At 36.6% G+C, this 22,480-nt stretch overlaps 1 protein-coding gene across 1 annotated transcript in view; it reads right to left on the minus strand.

Moving 5' to 3' along the window:
• The window catches only part of PKP4 (plakophilin 4), a 235,408-nt gene that overhangs the window by 152,242 nt on the left and 60,686 nt on the right, over nucleotides 1-22,480 (minus strand). Inside the window, exon 2 of the mRNA XM_040644689.1 lies at nucleotides 10,303-10,439. Within this exon, the coding sequence (XP_040500623.1) occupies nucleotides 10,303-10,434 (132 nt within the window). The 5' untranslated portion in view covers nucleotides 10,435-10,439. The remainder of the gene's footprint in view (nucleotides 1-10,302; nucleotides 10,440-22,480) is intronic.

Below are 22,480 nucleotides of genomic sequence, written 5' to 3' on the forward strand. Positions count from 1 at the left end.
AGCAGGAAGCCTGCTTCTCCCTCTCCCACTCCCCCTGCTTGTGTTCCCTCTCTTGCCGCCTCTTTCTCTGTCAAATAAATAAATAAAATCTTAAAAAAAAGAGAGAGGAAAAAAGAAAAGAAGATGCACTAGTTATTTTATAATATGAGTTTCTTATTCCTGAGTCTTAAATTTGGTTACTCTCTGAAGAAAACACATCTTCAATTATCAAAAAGGATACCAGGATACAAGGGTGAATATATCTCATGAGACCCTGAATGTCTGAGAATATCGTTTTAATCCTTCACACATGAGACAATTTAGCTGGGTGTAAAACGCTTAGATTACAAGGATTTTTCCTTCAACACTCTAAACACACTGTTCTATGCTCTTCTTACATCTTCTGTTTCAGCAAAGCTAGATCTAGATCTCAGTCTGATATTATCTCTCACAGATAAATCATTTCTTTTATCTGGGTTCGTGTAGTTTTTTTCTCCTACATTTTTATGAATATAAAATTTTGTCAAGGTTATTCCTAGACTGATCTCTTTTCCATAAGTGATACCTGGAAATGTAATGACCCCTTCAAATCTGCACATTCACAGCTTTACTTTCTGCTTAGAAAAAATGTTTTTAAACTATATTTAAGTATTGCTTCTGTTCTAGCGACTATAAATCTTTCTTGATAACATTCACAATGCTTACGTTAGATTTATTTTCTAAAGCCTCCATGCCTAGTAACATTTATCATATCCTTTTTGTTATTTTCCTTCATATTCCAAGATAACTTCTCAACAAATCTTGTGATTACCAATGATTCACTTTTCTTCTGTATCCATTCTTCTCTTTATTGACTCCATTGTAGACTTCAATTGTCTAGTAAGCATTTCTGTAACATAACTGCCTGATATGAATCCCAGATTCCCTCCTAATTCGCCGTAAAAGTTTGGGCAAGTTAATCAACCTTCTCGAGTTTCAGTTTCCCTGTAAGTAGGGGCAATAATAACAACTATCTAAATAATTCACGGTTTTTGGTTAAAAGCAACAGAAGATGCTGTGGCTAATTTAAAGATTAAAAACAATTTACTGAAACAATTTATCTTTATCACTTAAGACTATATATTTTCTCACCAAGTCTATTAAGGTGGGAAAATGAATGGAATAAAGAAATTTGGATCAGATGTTCCGTGGCCAAAAAAAACAGAGATTTTCAAAGCATTAATTCATAAAGTTGTGATAAGGAACATTGGCAATCCTCCATGTAAAGCACCTAGCACAATACCTGGCACATGGTAAGTAATAATGTTAGCTATTAGTCTCCTAATAGATTTCTATTCCATAGAATTCATTGATTCTTATATCCTATCCTTATGATAAAATCTTTTCCAAATTAATCATTTGTTTCCATCAGTAGTGGTAGTAGAAGTGATGATGGCAGGGAGAACAGAAAACAGTAGTCTGGCTGCACTAAAAAGCAGCAAACCCAGTAAAGCAATGGGGGGTCGGTCTTTGTGATCACAAAGGCAGACTTGGCACAGATAATCCACTGACCATTCTTCTTCATCCTGTTCTACTGGCCTTACAATAGGAGAACTCTCTAACTCTGACAACAGGGTGAATATCTTCATATTTTTAATGGGGAATCAAAAGAAGTTTTACCAAGGGTTCGGAAATTTAAAAAAATTGAACCGAATAAAATAGTTACACATCAGTAAAATATGTTTTCCTTACTCTGTAGTGCAAATCAAACATGCTACAAGTAACAGTATTCCGTTCAGAAAGCATAGTTATACAAACTGATGTTTCCTAGTCTTACTTACAGACCATCAAATCTTCGCATCAATCAGCTTAAAATAATGCCAACAGCATCAATTACTAAAACACATTTATCTACAAAATAAATTAATAAGAATCTACTTTTTCATTATACTTTGCTAACTGAAATAAGAGAAAAATCAAGATCCTGCTGTGAAGCACTTACATTATATAAAGAAAACAATATTCACCTTATTAAGAAACAAATGAGAAAATGGGGCTATGGGAAAACTCCAGCAAGCTTCTCCCCTTACAACAGTTATAGCTTTAAAGCAAGAAACATATGAGGCAGCTAAGGTCATGAATGAAAAGAAGGAGGTGCCAATTTACTCCACACTTGGGCAAGTTAGGCTTACTCTTTATTTTTTAAATAAAACAATTTACGAAAATACTTGCAAAGTGGAGAACTAATAGTTTACATCAACTTTATGATGGAAAGGAATTTCTAAAGGAATAACAGAATGCAGAGATGCTAAGTATGAAGGAAATGGTAAGCCTTAATTCCCCCAGAATAGCAAAATAGAAGGCCCTATGCAGTAACCAAGGACCTTTATCTTGATTTAGGCTTTCGGAATGATTTTAGGAGAACTTGCAAATCAGATATACTTCCCATTACAGAGGATGATACCACATGATGAATACTTTTCTGATGTTATGTTGCTCTATAGGAATTTTCAATGTAAAAGTCTGCAAATTAAAATATAAATTAAAGAGCCTATACATTGAAAAACACCTTGAGCTCCAATTTTTAAGGGAAAATTACATTTTCTTTCAAGAGCCAAGAGATTTCAATTCTAAGAAAACTATCTTTCAATTTATGATAGCCACATTCATATCTGAAATATGATTTATACAGAATTTAATTGCATAACATGCATTATCTTCAAGTTTCAATAATGTGCTCTTTCAATGTGTTTGCAGACTGGTTCTATTACATGCAATCCCTGCATTAAGGTCTGGGTACATAAAGACTCGTAAGACTCTACAAGCTAAGACAGAGATTTGTCTTCAAACTACTTGGAAAAAAAACAAAACTTAGGAATGTCTAAAATGACATAATCATAACCTAAATTACTTTGCTGACATACAAGCAGATCCAATCACTTTGGAAACAATACATTCATAATATATAAACAGATACAGAGAGACCATATGGACCCATTTCTACAAAAGCAACAAAAACAGCAATTGATAAATTGAGAGCACTTCCACATGAAGACAGACTGTTTTGCTATAGCTATGGAGGAACCGCAGGGTTAGACCTGAGGGAAAAACAATGTTTCTAAAATATTTTTCTCTCCAGAAATGATTCTAAAAAGAAAAATGATCATGCAGTGCAGGGAATTCAGTGCTGAATGATCCTGTCACCCATTTAATCTCACCGACTCAGCAGTCAGTCATTTCAACTTTCATAGCATAAAGTTTGCATGTACAGGGGAAAAATTATATCATATATTCATAATTTAACTCTGAACAGGAATTGTTATTCAACTGAAAAGTAAATTATCATTTTAAACATACAAAGTCAGGCTTAACTTTAAGTGTTAATAAAGGAAAAATATTACTTTCAAATGTAAACAAAAAGTAATGCTAATTCAACGGCAAAAACTGAAGTAAAAAATGCATAAGTTAGCAAATTTATATAAAACCGATACGATATAATACATATCTATAGCCTGCTTAAATCAAAAAAGAGGCAAAAGAACACATTCTTAGATTCTGTGGTTCCATTAATGAATACTCATACTGTGCCAATTACTTCACATAAAAGTATACAATATGGTTTGTGCCTATGCATTCTTCTGAGGGTGGAAACTGTACCTGAAAGATCATCTTTGTGAGGCCTCCTTACCATCCCTTCCCTCCCTTTCCTGGACAGAGTGCTTTGCTCACAGTATGCTTTCAATCAATATTTTTTATTCAGTTTAAAGCAAGCACTAAAGCTAACTATAGCAGGATTGTAAGCATTTCTGCATTCCCAGTTCATGAGCCCAATAAATATTTTTATATTGAGTACACCTACTATGTATTTCATGGCTGCATATGTGATCTAGCTATGTGTGAAAAGCCAGATGGAGTCTGCTCAAATTCCTGGAATTTAAGAGCTCTTCAAAACAAAACAAAACACACCAAAACAAAACAAATAAACAAAACCTAGAGTCTGAATAAGCCTAAAAAGATGTCTCCAACTGAATCAAATAGAACAAATATGCAGCTATTCGGGATGTACTTCGGGGACCTGTAAGACTGGGAAACTGCTAACAGGTCCAGCTGATCATTTATCAGGCTATCACAAAATGTATATACTTGTTGCTAGCTAACTTGGCAGTCTAATTTTTTATGCTGCTGAGGACAATTTTTTTTACATACACTCACATACTGAATAAACCTGTTGGCCATAGTCTGTGGTATTCCTTAACCACCTGATAATGGAGATACCTGAAACGGAGGCTCCCCTACACCATGAACACACGGGAGAGAAACGTTACATTCTGACCACACACAACCGAAGAGGACTGATCTGAGAACCGAGCGGCAGGGTTCAGAATTTTTGAATCCAGGCCAAATAGTGTCACAAGAGCTCTGCCACTTGACCTCATGTTGAACCACATTTCCCTAATATTAAGGAGGTAAAGCTGTAAAATTTGATGATCCCACAGAAATCACTAAGAAAAGATCCAATCTTACCTTGTGTTTGATGATGCAGTTCAGGCATGGAAGACTTCACTATACGTTACACGGTAATTATAATTGCTGGGATAATTCAGTTACCAGTAAGAAAAATGACTAAGTGATTAATAGGAAAAACGCGAAGTTTTAGGCATTGTACTTACAGTGCTTTTAGCTAAGCAAAAAACTATGCTTGTTTACGGTTGAAACAAAAATTCCGTCTTCTGCATGTGGTTGAGGTGTGTCAGAGAGAATGAGTTCATTGTAAATAAACTTAGGGGCCAAATAAAAGGAAGCTGCAAAGGCAGGTGCACAACAGTTGAGCTGTTTCAGTTTCAGAGGAATAAAGTAAATAATTGCCCTGGAATTTGTTCAGTTCTGGGCATTCTGCCGTACAGGAAGGGTGTGTAATTACTGAAGCTAACACATCCATGTAAAAATGAAGTAATATCAATAGGGCACAGTTGGCTCCAAAGTTCCTTATTCTATCTTCAAAAATTAGGGATCTTTAATGACTCTCATTTCACTCCACAATATTTAAGTTTCACTTAAGTTAATACGGCCACTCTGACGGTAGAACTGAAATTCTCACTGAATTCAGAAAATATTGTCTGGAAGCTTCTCTCTGAGAGCCTCACAAGTGAAGAACATTGCAATTTTCACTCATCAAGGATAACAAAAGAAGTATAGGGACGCCTGGGTGGCGCAGTCATTAAGTGGCTGCCTTCGGCTCAGGGCGTGATCCCGGCGTTATGGGATCGAGCCCCACATCAGGCTCCTCTGCTATGAGCCTGCTTCTTCCTCTCCCACTCCCCCTGCTTGTGTTCCCTCTCTCGCTGGCTGTCTCTGTCAAAAAAAAAAAAAAAAAAACTTAAAAAAAAAAAAAAACCCAAAAAACAAAAGAAGTATATACAGTACGTAATTTAGGACCTCACCAGCGTAAGAAAAGTATACGTAAAATGAGCATGTTTTACTAAATCTGTTCTGTGCTTACGATTTCATGCTATCTGGATTGGCCTCAACCTTAAATGTGGTTTCCAAACTTCTTAAATCAGAAGCCAAAAATAAGAGAGTGAGGTTTGTGAGGGAACAGCAGAATGGAAGTTAAAGTGCCTGAGTACGGCCAAGTTCAAATAGAGATCTCAATTATGCAAGCAATTTTATGACACAAGATAAAAGAGTGTAATATATATTACGTGTGATTCTACGGAATGCAAATCAACTTGCATCCTATACAGAGCCATGAAATATGCTTGCTAACCCTATGATTGGCCATATGGTCTTTTAAAGAGTTTCTATAGTCCAGATCACATCCTATCAGTTATAAAAACTACAATATACTCTCCCAACTGATAGTAATGGCCTATACATGGCCCTTGGCTCACTGTTTCCTTTGCGCCTGTGAAGGTAGCACACTGACCCATCTAACCTGCAGGGGTGGAGGCAAAGCTCTGGATGAGCAGCAAGTGTCTTACCAAATTCCAATTCTTCTCCATCTAAATATTTACCAACCACTTCAAGGAGAAATCAATCATGTAAGCCTGAGGTTTTCACAGGAGGAGGCAGGGCCCTTTGAGGCACCACATTTGGCCATATTTCTTTATCCCACTATGTGTAAGATACTAAGCTAGGCACAGATCATTCTTAAATTTTCCAGACACTTGAAAACTATCAGGATACAAAAAAGTTCTTTGTTTCCAATATCTGTATTCATCATGGACTCCTGGATCCTTATTAAGGAGTTGAGCTGAACAGGAGAACCTATCCAATGCTGATCTTGATTACAGCCAACTGGCGCTTCATGTAATTTTGGATTTGAGTTCAAGGATCACATTATTTTGTTATTCCCATGGGATTTTAACTTCTCTTAAAGCATGATGCTTGAAGAAATTTCTTCAGCAGTTACTTCTATCACTTGGTATACAAGATGCTGGTAGATATTTTGTAACATTACCAAGATAAACCACATTCTCTTTTTCCTGCACTTAATTTTCAGCTAAGCTGAAAAGATGGAAAGTGAAATTCTTAACACCTATGTCATTTTTTGGCCACTAATAGGAAATAAAATTTTAGTTTGCTCCATGCAGAGATCAAATTTAATTCCTACATCAATATGGATACACTCAATTTAAATTGACTTAAGGATAAGAATATACCATTAAGTAGCTACATTTCTCAGTGCTGTCTGTGAGATTCTCTTGCTCAGTAATGCTCTATGAATGTGGCTACAGGTCCCATTATCTTCACAAACAGTTAGTTGGTGACAAAGTAATCTGAGAGCCAGTATTATTCATCCACCCCCTTTCTGAGCAATCATTTATTCCAAGTCTATTATCATTAAAGGTGCTGGTGGGGAGTCTGTAACATGTGTGTGAAACAATGTATAAAAACATGGCTCTGTTGTTAGGTAGCTAATTATATAATTAAGGGAGCAAACAATAAGAGTCAAAGCAGTGGTATAAAGTGCTAAAGAGGAGGAGAGAGATCTGACTTCAGATGGGGTACAAATGGCGTCACAAAAGAGGCAGCACTTGAACAGGAGTCTTTCTATCTGGCAAAGAGCAAAGACTTTTTCTATAACTCCTCAGGTGTGCACCTAAGTGACTGACATCAATGTAAAAGGCTATCATTTTACAGAAGGGAGGGAATGTGAATCTCAACATTTTGTCAAGGAATAAGGAATAGCTTCTGTCTTTGGGATCCTAGGGAAAGTGTGGCCCAGTAGAGGAAGATATAATTGTGGTTTTGACACCCAAAAACCAATTTCAGATATTAACAGACTAATGCTTTGTTAACAAGACTGCTTTGGTTGCTTGCTATTTCCTTCCCTACTACTTACTGTGAATTGCCCGGGGGGAGTACATGAGGTATTTTAGTGGCTTGGATGTACTTCTGCTCAAGAAGAACCCAGACTTCTCCTCTCAAAATTCAGGTGTGTGTTAAAAGATATTACTTCCCAATGTCTTAATCAAGTGCCTTGACATTATGTTTGAATTGCACGAAATCAGCATGTTGGTAAAATTTCTACATGCTCTATTTCTTAGAATACACACATAAGGCTGTTCTAATTTGTGAGACCAGCATGGTGAAGTTTTGAAAGTTTAATGCCATGTAGAAATAAAATATTGTCATAGCATAAACACAGCTCAATATACACAAAGTTGTTTTATCTTCATTATCACTGTCCAAGGAAGGCTCACTGAATCAATCATCTATCTATCTACATAAAAATATCTATATATCTATAAAACTATCCATCTATCTATCTATCTACATAAAAATATCTATCTACTTAAAAATAGCACCACTAGTTCCTCCTAAGAGGCACCTTTTATTCTTAGGTAGAAATGCTGATTAAAACAGTAATATTAGCCCTTACTATGAGCACTTACTAAGTGCCAGACACCACTGTAAGCATTTTACAATGATTAATTTAATGTCCTCAATAACTATCATTGTCACCAATTTACAGAGGGGAAAGTGAGGTACAGAGTGGTTAAGAAATCTTCCTAAGATAACACAGAAAGCAGTGGGTGCCGGATAGGAACCCAGGCTATCTACTCGGTTGCACTGAAAGGGTCTCTTCCTTCTGAACCCAATGAAATATCCTTCCTGACACATGGCTGCCACCAAACAAGGTCTTTTCTTTGAGATCAGAGAATCTCATGCTTTCACTCCATGGCTATGAATGTTGCGTTGTATTGAGATTTAAAAAACAAAAACAAAACTATACATCCCACCCAAGAATATTATTCTTTCGATATAAAACATTATCAAGGACATTAACTATTTCATTTGGGCCTAACGCGATTATGAATGTCACATTCTGACTGGTTATTTTCAAATCAAATATATAAGGTGAATAGTAACTAGCTTTTTAAATTCCTAACTTTTCTGTGCTCTGTCACATTGGGTAGATGATAGGGAGTGACATTTCAGGAAGTCCTAAGAAGTTTCTACCCCAACTATAAAGAAATTAAGAGGATCTTCCCTAGAAGCTCATGTTGGCTATTTAAAATCAGGTGACTATCTTGGAACAAGAGATGGATATGGTTTTGGGCTGAATGAAATGCTGAGTACTGAGCACTGATAAACAATTTTAAAAGAAATTAAACATATACTAGTGGATTCAAATTCTTAGAACAGGAGTAGAAGTGTAGAGTACAGCCGCCCACTAACTAAATAATCTGGGATATATATGGTAATTCTTCTCATAAATAGCAAATACCTGTAATTCTTTTGGGTATCTTCAGAAACAGGAATCCTTCATGCTATCTCCTACAAAATATTCATTCAGAACACTATTTATCACCAAAAGATAGAATGTTGACGTCATCTGAGGCTGTCAAGGAATTCCAGTGCCAAAATCATAATAGGTTTCCAATTTTCTTCAACATACACGGTATCATCTGGTCTCAAGGTACAAATGCAAAGTTCTTGTAGTTATGTTTACTGAAGACAGTTTTTAGCTTTAAGTCAGTTCTGGGCATGTTGATAAATTTACCGTCATGTTTCTCCAAAATGTGGGATTATACTAACAGCTCAAAATAAATCAGTCTTCTCATTTTACAGCTCCTTGGGTCAAATCTCGACAATTATGAAGTGCAATAAGGGTCCTTTTTTCCTCCCTAAAGGTGGATAATCGACAGTTTTGTGGAAAATGAAAACAGTACTGACCACAATTTTTTTGTCTCTTGTCAAATTCTTAGTTTGTGGAATGTTCTGAAAACTTCAAATTTCATTGGGGGAATGGAAAATATTTTGATATTTTGCTACTAGCGTAAGCTATGAAATCATTTTTCTTGAACACACGGCTCTAACGTCAAATATTCTGGAGTATTCCTACACTCTACATAGCTAGCTGTAAGGTACAGCAAACAGTAAAATAATGAGGTATTAAATATTCCTTTACTCTGTCATCATTAGTCATCTGAACTGTTGATATTGATTTCTTAAAAGAGTATTCCAGCAAATATACATGTAAGTTTATAACTCTTGAGAAGAAAAGAATCAGTGGTTTAATCATAAGGCTTAAAAAAATGTAACATTAAATTATTTCCAACAGAAAAACCCTCACAGAAGGCATATGTTTCTTTTGTTTTGTTTTTGAGGGAGGGGGCAGGAAAAAAAAAAACTATCCCTGGAGCTTTAAATTTACATTCACCTTATTAAGCTTTTAAATCTGAAGAAATTAAATTCAGGAATTCCAATTTCTCTAAGCACAACAGATAAGATCCAATTTAGAAGGCTACTTGTATTTGAAGGATAATAGCATTAAGTACCTTAAAAAAAAAAAGTCAACATAAACATGACATTGAAGCAAACTGGCACAGTTTGACAAGTTTTAGAACACTAGCTCACAAAATGAATATACTTTGATTCGGACAAACACAACAAATATAGCCTTTATCCAAAAATCACAGAGACAACCCTATATAATACCTATGTTAAAATAATGTTCAAATGGTCAGCACATCTAAGGATACTACAGGCCTCAAGTTGCCAGAGTCCTGACAGAAAAGTCAGCAGTGTAAAATATGCTTCACAAGGCTTGGCGCGCATGCACACACTCTGCAATGTGGGAGAGACAGAGACACCAATCACCATCGATATTGTCCTTACTTGCAGACGCACAAGTATCCTGCATGTTCCGATTCTGACTGGCACCTGGAGCGGTCTACGTGCCAGTCATCCCAATGTACTCAGGGATGTAAACACCTTATAATTAAAAAACGTGAAGGCATCAAGGACGTTAGACAAATTTAAAACACATCCAAAGATTAATTTTTAAAGGCATCGAAGAAATAACCGATTGCAAATTCCAATAAGAGGATATACCTGCTCCTTCACGGAAGCTAGAATAGTGGTGGCTGTGGTCTCGGGTTCCATGCCTGGGCCAGTGGAGGCAGCTTCCTGGCAGGTCTGTGGTTGCCTCTCCTCCACCAATGAGGCCTGCTCAGGAGTGGGCATTCCTCCTGCAAACAAGCAGACAAACAGTTCACATCTGTTCATGCGCTCCTATGCAGGAACAGGCAGGGACTGAGGATTTGCAGATGGTTCCTAGGAAATACTACAGACTTCTACGCACAAAGATCACAACTCCTTATAGCTATTTGATTTTTGAAAGGCAACATCTAGGGCCAAAAGTACAGCTAGTACGACTAAATACTAAAAATTGCAGTAGTAGTAGCAGTAATAATAATACATACTAAGAAAATGTATAAACAACATCATAGCAAAAAAATGACAAAAGTGTTGGGGGGAGTGCTCTTAGTTAAAAATGTACTGAGGACAATACAACTGTTAGAAGCTTGTTGAATCGCTGATTTTTCTAATCAGATAACCAATAAGTAAATATGATTATATCATGAAACAAATAATAATCAATCCTCTAGACTGCTATAGGGGCCAGTTTGTAAAGTTCACATACAAGAAGATGTCTACAAACACGCAAATGCTTTACCAGTTACAGAAGAGTCTTACGCAATAGGAGGAAAAAAAAGGTTTAAAACTTGGCTTGCAAATAAGCAAAGTCTCCTGTATTTAAAAGAAATGGAAGGCATTAACAACTAGAACAAGGTTATCTTTGGTGGAGTATTATAGCTAAAGTGGTTTCCTTAGAAGAATCTGATTACCCAAATATGACAATGGCAATGGAGATGGTGTTTAAAAAGAGGGTCTATTTTTTCAGGCCCACAGTTTATGAAAGAATGAGTTCTAAAGCAAGAGATGGAGTGGCCTTAACACACCAAGGGTGATGTGTTTGCCAGACCACTGACCTGATAGGGATTTTTCATAAATTTGAAGACTGGGAAGAGTCCCACATAAAACGTTGTAAATATTTTAATAACTTGTTTACACAGCAGTCTGTTCCCTTGAGAGCACAATCTATCATACCATGAGACTAGTCTAGTGCCTGGCGTATGTAACAAGTATTCAATACCCGTTTGCTAAATAAATGAATATATAAATGAAGGACTGACCATCTTTTCCATGTCTCATTGTGGTCATCAGGCAAATCTCACCAAGTGCTATGATACTCATGAGACCTTATTTGTTCAATGTGTTACTCTGTAAACATATATGGATATGTCAAACCATAAGTACTATTCTTGACATTCTTCATAGTTTTCTCCTAAGAATTACTCTATTGTTGTAGTTTGATTTTTTTTTTTTAATCAACTTCTATAATATTCAATCCCACAGTAGGATCTGGGGATTTTTTTCCCCCATTCTCTCAAATTTCAGTATCAGCTTGCTTCTTCTAAAATCATCATCTGTAAGAGAAGGGAAGATATATGCATACCACCTGACCTCTCTCTAGCTCTCATCCTCATTCCTGACTTTCACATTAGTGAAGGTGGGTTTGGGTTCCAGGCTTCTAACAGTAGTTGTTTTATTCTTCCCATATTAGTAGGCAGAAATGGGCAGTGAATGTGATGAGTTTGTGTATTTTCCCTAATGCCAGCTTCATTAAGAGTCTGTATGCCTGCTCTAGCAGGTGAATTCTCTATCCTTCATTTCTATGGTGTCCAAGCTCAGGTGGAGCCTTACCTGCAAGGAGGAAGATCTCCTCAAGTATGAGTAGAGGAGAAACTTCATTCAGTCTTGGAGTAAGTGGATGTAGGATCAAAACCTAAGTGCCGTTGGACAAGTTACCATTGTTGAGCCCCACTTCCCTCCTTAAAAAACGGCTTACTAATTCTTTCTACAGCACAATGGAAGGATTTTATGGGGATCTTTATTTTTTAGTATATGTGGTAGGCTTGAGATACAAAATATTAAAATATCATCAACTGAATAAAATAGCCCATTTCTGTATTTACCGGGTGCTGCCTAGAAAAAGACAGGAAGTCTATGAAGAAAAAAATGCCACACATAAAGATGTTAGATTAACATTTAAGGCCAGTAAAGATATGAAAGTATTCTATGCCGTTGAAAAACTACACACCTTAAAATAAGCAGATGGTTGCAAAGAACAAAAATGTTACTATGCAACAGTGAAACAAATAATGCCAAGAATCAAAAATTTTAAATGTCAAGAGTGTAATATCATGAAATACCAATGTGCAAGGAAAAGAGAAACAAATTCAGTGAACAAAGAAAATTTGAGAAAAGGAGAAAACAGAAACATCACCGGGGAAGTAATTATTAATTCTTTATATAAATAGGAGGAGCCTTACTGAAAGATATGTTACTGTAATTATATTACATCACTATAAGTATACCACACTTACTTCACAGTATTTACTTTGATGATTCTGACTGTCCAGGATCAATATCAGACGAGCATTTTCCGAATACCACTCTGCCCACATGTGCCGGGGGATAGGAGGTTCAAGCATAAGGCAGGGTCACTGACCATGAGTGCCTCATCACCTAGCTGAGGCAGCAAAATATGAATCAGATCAAGGCTAAGCACAGCAAGATGCAAGTGATGGACCACCACCACCAAAGTTGATAGGTAGAGGCTGCGCCGCACTTATGAATTTGTAAAGGAAACCAGTACCAGGCAGGAGAGGAGATTTTCACAGGCAGGGATGGTATTTTTTATTCTCTGATTCCTCAAAGACGGAAAGGTGCTGCAGGCAATCACTAACATGGCCGGGCTGAAGAATGACCACAGTGCCCATGCACATCCGAGGGTGAAACATTTCACTGCCCCTCATGTCTGGAAGAGCCCCCAAATATCAGAACCCAACACTGGGCAGAAGAGGGATGCCACAGTACTGACAAGTTCTAAACCTCATGAGGTCTTCTCTCCACTTTCCTGTACTTCTCATAATAATTTAAGGAGTCACAGGAATCAAGCTACGACTAGTGTCACAGGATGAGATTATTACTTCTTCCCATTAGCAAAGGAAAAACACACACACACACACACACAAACAATGAATGCTTCTATAGCAAAGGGACCGTGAGAAATACGGCTTCGTGTTTCCTTCTATGACCTCAACTTGCCTGATTTGGACAAGCACATTCTAGGGACCTGAGAGAACTGAAGCATTTTGGGGGCTCTCTGGAGAATCACAAGGGAATGGTAGAGGTGCCAGAAAACTGGAAGCAGGAAAATGCCATTGCTGTTTTTGAAAAAAAAGAAAGTAGACTCTCTTCACATCATAAACTAGAGAGCTAGACATAGATCTTAGGTGAGATTCTTAAAAGGATTTTATCCAAGAGATGATCTGTGAGAACCAGAAAGGGGCACAGCAAAGAAAAGTCATGTTAAGCTGTTCTAATTTTTGTCTTTGGCAGCGTAACCATGGAAATGTAGTGTGTCTAGACTCCAGTGAGGCATGTATATTACAAGTCCCCCATGATATAATCAGCAGAGCACTGGGGCTGGCACAGGGCAACTGCTGACTCTCACGGTCTGTAAATGGCCGAAAGAAACATCATCCTATAAAGATTTTCTAATGTAATGCCAGAGAACGCTGATCTTGACCCAAACCTAACCAGAAGTTTAGCATATAATGTAAATAATGCACAGGCATGCTCAAATTCTTCAATGACTATGAATAATGAATTAATCCATATAATAAAATTAAAATATAGAAAACATTCCTATACTGCAGTAATGAGCTGCCTCTATGAGATAAAAACAACAGGAACAAATGTGAGGTCTTATATTGAGGTTAGCTTAGCAGCACACTGGGGAAAAGATTTAGGCGTTTCAGGTTCAAGAGCAGAATGAGTGAACCACGCACGAGACAAAGCTGCTCCAAAGACAAGGTGATTTTATACTGTATTGATATCGGTATTTAAGACAACAGAACAGGGGGACACATGAGCATACACCTCTCCTTCAGGCTCCTTGGGACATGTCCAGGTCCAGTTACAGATGGCACATTTGCAGAAACCGACACAAATGTATCCATTCAGGAAAGGACGAGTAGGATGGTGAAGGTATTCATTCTTACCAGTCATCGGAATAGGGACAAAATGAATGACAGCTCCTGCTCTTTAGGAGCTCAGGCCTTAACGGGGGGTGGGGGAGACACAGGAAGGGCAGTTAACGGAACAAGAAGAGTAAGTCTGATCTCAAGAAGAGAAGGACTATGCAGACAAGCAGATGTCTATAAACCTCTGAAGGACTGCTATTGACAGACAAGGTGGACATTTTAGGTCATGATCCTAAGAGCTAGATCAAAAACTAATGGTTTAGTAACAAACTTGTATTTGCCTTTATTATTACTGTCTTTATACTTTTAATCAAATTTGGCTAATGGTTATATTATTTTTAATCAAATTAAAGGTTGAGCCACAAGAGGAAACTCAGGAAGGTCCTTCCTTTTGGAGCAAACATTCAAGTGTCTGAGGGGGACACCAAGATAAGACAACTTCTACATTCTGAATTGATGTGAGTGTTTCTCAGTTTCCAGAATGTTGTCTATCATATCACAGCTATCTGTTAAAAGGCACCTGGAGGGCAGGAAGCTGTGCTTTTCCTGAAGGCATGATGGACACTGGAAATTTTAGTGCAGTTTCTCTGTTTGACTTAAAAAGCTGAGAAGAGTTTGTGACCAACTCCTACAGGTGTCTTCTCATTTTATCTCCGGCTTTAATTACTAAATTTCCTCTTGCCCAGGTCTGTTTTTATCATTCCATTGAATTGTATTCTTTTACACCTTGTAAAAACACTTTTTGGAAGGCTGACTATGTACTTTCACTATAATCTTTCTTGAAGACAAAGAAGCTTTTATGTGCAACTATTAGTGTTTGTGTATGTATGTGTATCTCAGTATTATAGTGAACTACCATTGAGTAATGGGAAATTTTTCTGCCCAAGGTTGAGACTAGATACATTCAAGAGTGAGTATTGAATCTTGAGGCTGTAGATGTAATAAATGTAGGGTATGGATGTAACATACAGCTATGCATGTAATATATATGGGCAAAATCTGTGACTCAACATCTATGATCACATTTACCACAGATGATACTAATCCACAAAATTATCTCTGTATCAACTACATACTGTATTTTCCTCTATTTACTCACTTCTATTCTTACTGATAAGTTTTGGCCAAAGTATACTGAGTATACTTTGTTTCATCTTATCTAGTGATATGAACTGGAGTCTATTTATTTTTCTCTCCTCTTCTGCGTATTTTGGACTACAACAGATCTCATGACTTCATTTTGAACACTCAGAAAACGCTATGATGATTGATGACAACCATTTCAAAACTGACATGACAAAATGATGCCTAAGAACAAATTAAGAAAAATAATAAAGGACAGAAAATAAGTATGACTATTTAAATTTGATTCAAATGAAGGTATTAATAATATAGGATAATAAACATTTTGGAATAAGCATTAGATGAACAAAATACTGTAACAGTAAAAACAGAAAAAAATCACTGAGTAGCCTATGTAGTAAAGACAAGTTTCTTTAGTTATAATGAAACTGGAACTACAGAAGAATGAGGTACTGGGAAATCACGAATATGCCTCACAAGTTAAACACCTTCAGGACCATATGGAATCTATTCTAGAATTCTAAAAGGAGTACTAGATGAACTTTTCACAGTGAAGAGTTTTAAAATATCCTAGAAGTAAGAAGCATTTCTAAAATCTGCAACTCTTTAGGAAGCTTACAGATAGTTACATACTAAACTTCTAATCAGACAGATTATCCAAAAAATTGAAACTTCTTGGCAAGAATTTGTTTAGAAGGGAGCTATATGCCAAACAGCACAGTAACTCTAGAGAATAAACTATATATAGCAGTTAAGTGTTCTGGCTTATGGATTTTACAATCAAAAGATCAGTGCAAGATAACCTGATATTTTAAAAAAGACAAAAGGTGTAAACAGATCTTTCAGAGAAGAGGAAATCTAGGTAGCCAAAAATGAGGTGCTCAACCTCCTTAGTAGCTAGAAAAATGCAAATTTACACTACAATGAGATCCCAATAAACAACCTCCAGAATGAGAAAACATTTATCAATACCAAATTCTGGCGAAGATGCAGAACGATGGTAAACGTCGCAGGCTGCTGATCAGTATGTAAAGGAGCCATCACTTGGGAATATATTTTTGCATCTATCTAGTTGAGCTGCTGATACTTATATTCCATAGACCAGTAATTCCATTCCTGATTATCTAGAGATATTCTTGCACACAAACACTGGAGAGCCGTATAAGTAAGGTCATGGCAGCACACTGTGGAAGCTCTGGATTGGGAACAACCCAAATGACAGCAATGAAATGGGTAAATACATTGTGGTATAGTCATGCACTGTTTCATCTATAACAAGTGAACACCAGTGCTATACAAGAATGCCTCTCACAAGCATACTGTTGAATAAAACAAGTCACAAAAGACAGGAGAATTTCATCTCAGTAAAGTTTAAAAAACAGGCAAGATAAAACTGTTTATTAAGGATGGAGGAAATGACTATCAAAGTTAAAGGAGTGGTTACTTCAACAAGAAAGGTGCACATTGTGATTTTAGAGAGGACATTAAGAACTTTTGGACTACTGGACTGTTACGGGCAATTATTAATGGATGTTTTTGTTTTTTTAACTTTTTAAAGCTGTATATGCATTTTATGAACTTTTCTATAGTTTTTTTCACGAAAAGGAAAAATATTAATATAGCAGAACAAACATATGATAAATTCTTATCAGATGTGATCTGTAAATAGAAAAAATTACAGTAATTATAAATAGAATGCAATAGTGTTTAACAGCTTAAATACTAAAGACTATCCATTTTTAAGAGAATTGATCTACTTCTTGTTATAAAACTACACTAAAAAAAACTATACTAAATTTTATAACTCATAAATGTCTTGAAGGTATTTATTTCAATGAAAAAGGGGCTTATACTACAAAATAAAATGTCTGCAACCCCATATACCATTCACTAATAATTTCTGAAAATAAAACACATAGTTAATGTATAACATCACGTTCAACACTGCGCACACCTCGAGGCGGCAGTTCACATTGTGTTCTATGTGAGTGATGCTCCCTGGAGTGAACAGAGTGTGGACATGGTTCCTGTAGCACAGGTAAACACCGAAAAACTGTTAATAAAACCAAAAGTATCTTACTTGTTACAGACAGCAAAGGAGGAAAAATGGAAATCCCTTTTTGGAAAATCCTACAGGCTCACCTTGTAGGATTTGGGATCTGTTATACAGATGAGGAAGAAGAAGGAGAAGCCTGGAATGTTAGGGGCTGATAAAAAGATAGGATGGGGATAATCAAACGGCTAAGAATGTAATTAAAGCTGAGGGGTGATGACCGGATCAAGGATCAAAAGGCATGATGAGCATACATTCCCACTCTTTTCCAACTCAAAACACCATGAAGAGGCATTTTTCTTTTTTAAGATAAGAAAACTAGTCTAGAAATTTTAAAAATGCCATCAGTGTGCTAAAAAGTCAGAAAAATAATGACTATAAACCTATGGCAAAATACCAGAGGGAACCATAGCACCAAACAGAAGAAGGACTGCTTTGGAGCAGGTTGGGGTGGGGGTGAGGGGCAGGCTGCACACTCAGGCTACCAGATCCTAGGTTCTTAGGTCAGGGTCCAGAGCAGATAATCAAGGGTAGAACTAGTGCAGCAGGGTGGTCCGCCCTTGTGCTGGACGTGCTCAAACAATTGCCACAGGCAAAGAAGGAGTTGATCCAGACAGAGCAGGGCCTCAGTCAGCTACTGCTGCACAGAAGGGACCAATTCCCTAAACAGGAAAAGTAAAGTGAAGTATGTAGAAGTAACATTAAATGAAGCTTTACTTACTTACTTACTTATTTATGGGGGTGGGGTCAGGCAGCAGGAGAGACAGAGAGAGAATCTTAAACAGGCTCCACACCTGGGCTTGATCTCACAATCCTGAGATATCACCTGAGCTTAAATCAAGAGCTGGATGCTTAACTGAGCCTGAATGACACTGTTTTTAAATTGAAAACTGTGTACATAAAAGAAAAAACAGCCAGAGACTTTGAAATAAAGATACAGGATAAAAATAAAAAACTCAACCAATGGAATAAACAGAATAATTTTTTCCCCAAAAAAACCATTTTAGGGATGCATGGGTGGCTCAGTCAGTTAGGCATGGACTCTTGGTTTCAGCTCAGGTTGTGATCTCAGGGTCATTAGATCAAGCCCCCTGCAGAGTTGGCTTGAGTTTCTCTCACCCTCAATCCTCCCCAACCAAGAATGTGTGGGTGCGTGCATGCTCTCTCTCTCTTTCTAAAATAAATTTAAGAAAAAAAAAATTTTTTAACAGTATTTCATAAGAGGGGCACCTGACTGGTTCAGTCTGTAGAGCATGCGACTCTTGATCTTGGGTTTGTGAGTTGTCCCTAGTGGGTGTAAAGATTAATAATAATAAAAAAAAAAGTACTGCATAAGAATGATCTAAATCATTCAGAAACTTAGAAAGAAAGAAAGAAAGAAAGAAAGAAAGAAAGAAAGAAAGAAAGAAAGAAAAAGAAAGAAGAAAAGAAAAGAAAAAAGAAAAGAAAAAAGATGAAAAAGGTAAAAGAAGTTTGGATACTAGAGACTAGTCCGGGGTTACGTTTATTTACTAGTAATCATACCCGGAAGAGAGAAAAAAAGAAGAAAAATACTAAAAGAAATAAGAAACAAAAATTTCTCAGAGCTGAAAACTAATCATTCAAATGGGCCAATCAATGAACAAAATGAATGAAATGAATTATGTCTAGACCCAATCCACTGAAATATCTGGTTCCAAGGATAAAGAAAAGATTGTATGTTACCATGGAGAAAAACAAAGTGCTTACAAATGAATGAGAGTCCATTTGGCATCAGAGCTCTCATCAACTACAGTGGATATAGCAATAGCTTCTGGTACTCACCAAAAACTACGATTCAAATATGAACGTAAAATAAGACCATGTTAAGACATACTGGAACTCAGGAGAGTTTGGCTTCCACAATCTTTAAAGGAAGTTCTGCAACCAAATAATGTATACGATAGAAGAAGGATTAGGACACAATAAACAGTGCTAATAATTCAGACGACTGAAAATTAAAATTGAAATAAACTCCCTATGATATCAACATGAGAGGGGTGAGAAGCTGAAGAAAATAAAATTGTACTATTGTTCTAATTTAACCTAGTAGGAAGAAATACATACAATGTAACTCCAGGTGGGTAGTGCCTTTGCTGTTCCCCTCAGGAAGAGGCAGAACCCACTGGTCACCCCTTGAATGTAGGGCTGGCCTCTTGGAACTCACAAAATGTGGCCAATGTAGATCTTGTGCAACATCTGAGGCTAGGTTTAAGAGACCTTGCAGCTTCTTCTGGAATCTTGAAATCACTATGCTGTGAAAGAGCTCAGGATTAAAAGATGCCATGTAGACAGAGGATCAGTACTCCCAGCCCCTCTGGACAATACCTCAGAACATGTAAGACAGGCCATCTTAGAAAGTCCTGCCCTGACCAAGTCTCCAGCTTACTGGAGCCACATGCACGAGCCCAAGCAAGACCAGCAGAAGAACCTCCTTGCCAACCAAGACTTGTATGAAATTTAAAAACCATTGTTTGAGTCACTGAGATTTAAGAGGACTTGTTACATGATAGGCAAGTGAAATTAACACAACCATTAATGAGGATAAGGAAAAAAATTTAACTTTTATTACTTTTAAGAATCGTAAGATTAAAAAATCAAATTTTTCATGCTGAATTATAAAGATATAATTTATTTAAAGCATTACTGATCTTCCACTTATTATTTACTACACTATAAAATAGATGTTACTGAGAGTATAATGATGAAGATGACCCTGGCCTCCAATCCAATTTACAGTCTAAAAGGGAAGACAAATAAAAAAGCAACTACAATAAAAGGCAGCTTGAGATAAACAAGGCAGCAAGAGCTCAAACATGGAAGACAGGTGCTCAAAGAGGGGTTCAAAAGGCATGAATAAATGGGGACGCTATTCCAGGTGCAGCAGAAGGACCCAGGTGGGGGAAAGCCCACCTATAATGTATTAATTAATTTTATTAAGCTTCTACATTTAAAAATTTGCTTTAGGTTCAATAGATTTCTCAAAAACCTCCCTAGACTATTGTTTCATATCATTTGCAATTAAGAATATCTAAGCCATATCAAATCTCAAGCTGTTTAAATAAAAGATTTGTTTTTATCATTAGTTTTTCATATCAAATGCTAGAGTTAACAAAGATTAAAAACTAATGAAATCACTAACACAGCACATATGGGGATTTTGAAATATGGTAATTTATAAGTCAATTACTAGAGGCAATAAAAATAATGTAAAATTGTTTAATTAAGGACTTGGGCATTTAATAATATTTATAAGGTCTATTAAAAATAAAAAGTATACAACTTAGTAACAACCTGCTATCTTATGCAGCAGTTGTCTTTTTAGTTCATTACATTGATTTTTCTTTTTACATGGACCAGCTAAATGATTTTTCAGTGTCTTGGGATTTATACTAAGCTGTCTATCTGGTAATAACCTAGTTCTGTATTAGATTTCTTAGAAGTTCTGCACTAGACTTCTATTTAAATTACACATTCATTTGTAATTTGAAAAATTCCATTTAAAATTTAAAATTCTCAAAGTATGCTCTATAAATGACTTCTAGTACGTCAAAACCAAGGTTCCTGTGATTACTACAGAGCCTGGTTCCTCTTGAAGACCCCTAAAAACCTTGTTTTCTAATGGGTGACCCATGGACCAGTTATACCAGCAGCACTTTAGAGCCGGTAAGAAGTGCAGAATTTCAGGCCCCTCCCAAGACCTACTGAATCAGAATCTTCATGTAAGATCCCTACTGCACACACCTTCAAGTTTAAGAAGCAGCAGTACAGAGCATCTTAAAAACTTTGAGAAATCTTAAAGTAAATGAACCTGTTGAATCACATCTTAGTATCGCACACTTATTCGACCACTACGCTTTTTGAGGGTCATCTAGTAACACTTTGAGGAACATACTTGAGAACTTCGACAATAATCATTATTAATGAGCAAATGTAGCTAGAAAGAGGTACTGCTCCATCCTTTACAATTAAAATTGGGCTCTCCCCAGCTTTTCCAGTGATGTCAGTTTATTAAACGAAAAACATTAATTAAGTACTTTTAAGAAAACGGGAAAGAAAAATTTAAGCTCTTTTCAATAAAGATTCCTGCCAACAAAACTAAGCATGAAATTGTGTTTTGGCTGTAAGCTGGGTACCAATTTCTTGGAAAACTTAATTTCTAAATGAAGGAATAAATGATTTTCCAGAAAAAGAACCCGGCCCACTCCCGGCCAGGTGTGAGTTTTAATTATATTTTTCATGCTCGCCTCATGAACACTCATGTGGAAAAAGATTAGGTGTATATAGTGCATATTGGTGCTTTGGTTGGAGAGATCAACTCTCCATCTGGGATATAACAATTTGCTTAAAAGGTGTCCAGTTTGGGACAGATGTTAATCTATAAGGTGGGTTACTGAAAGTATAGGTGAAAAAGAAAAGCTGACAGTTTTGAACTAGAGTATCATCAAATATACTAATTTTATACATGTTTAAAGTCACTTTTAATAATGCTGATTTAGGGGCTCCTGGGTGGCTCAGTGGATTAAGCATCTGCCTTTGACTCAGGTCAAGATCCCAAGTCCTGGGATGGAGCCCCGAAGCAGGGAGTTTGATTTTCCTTCTCTCTCTGCCCCACCCCCTCGATCGTGCTCTCTCTCTCTCTCAAATAAATAAAATCTTAATAATAATAATGCTGATTTAAGCAATGATGCATCTACTGATTTCCAATTTCATAATAGTTCTTTAGTGTAAAACGGAAAATTTCAGGCATCAAAAATAAAGTACAGGAGATTAATACATGTACTAAGAATCCTGTCTTTCTGTCCCTGTCTTCAGCAAGCTAAGTTAGAGAACTGATAGTTGTCTTTCAGTCTCATTTATTCAGTTTAGATTCTGTATGTTTAATGCTATATTTTGTTTCCAAGAAGACAAACACATTTTCACACTTAAAACCTCCAAACAGCTTTTTGAAGAAAGCACA

This window comes from Ursus maritimus, unplaced genomic scaffold (assembly GCF_017311325.1).
Source record: "Ursus maritimus isolate PB19 unplaced genomic scaffold, ASM1731132v1 scaffold_1, whole genome shotgun sequence".
Classification (NCBI taxonomy): domain Eukaryota; kingdom Metazoa; phylum Chordata; class Mammalia; order Carnivora; family Ursidae; genus Ursus; species Ursus maritimus.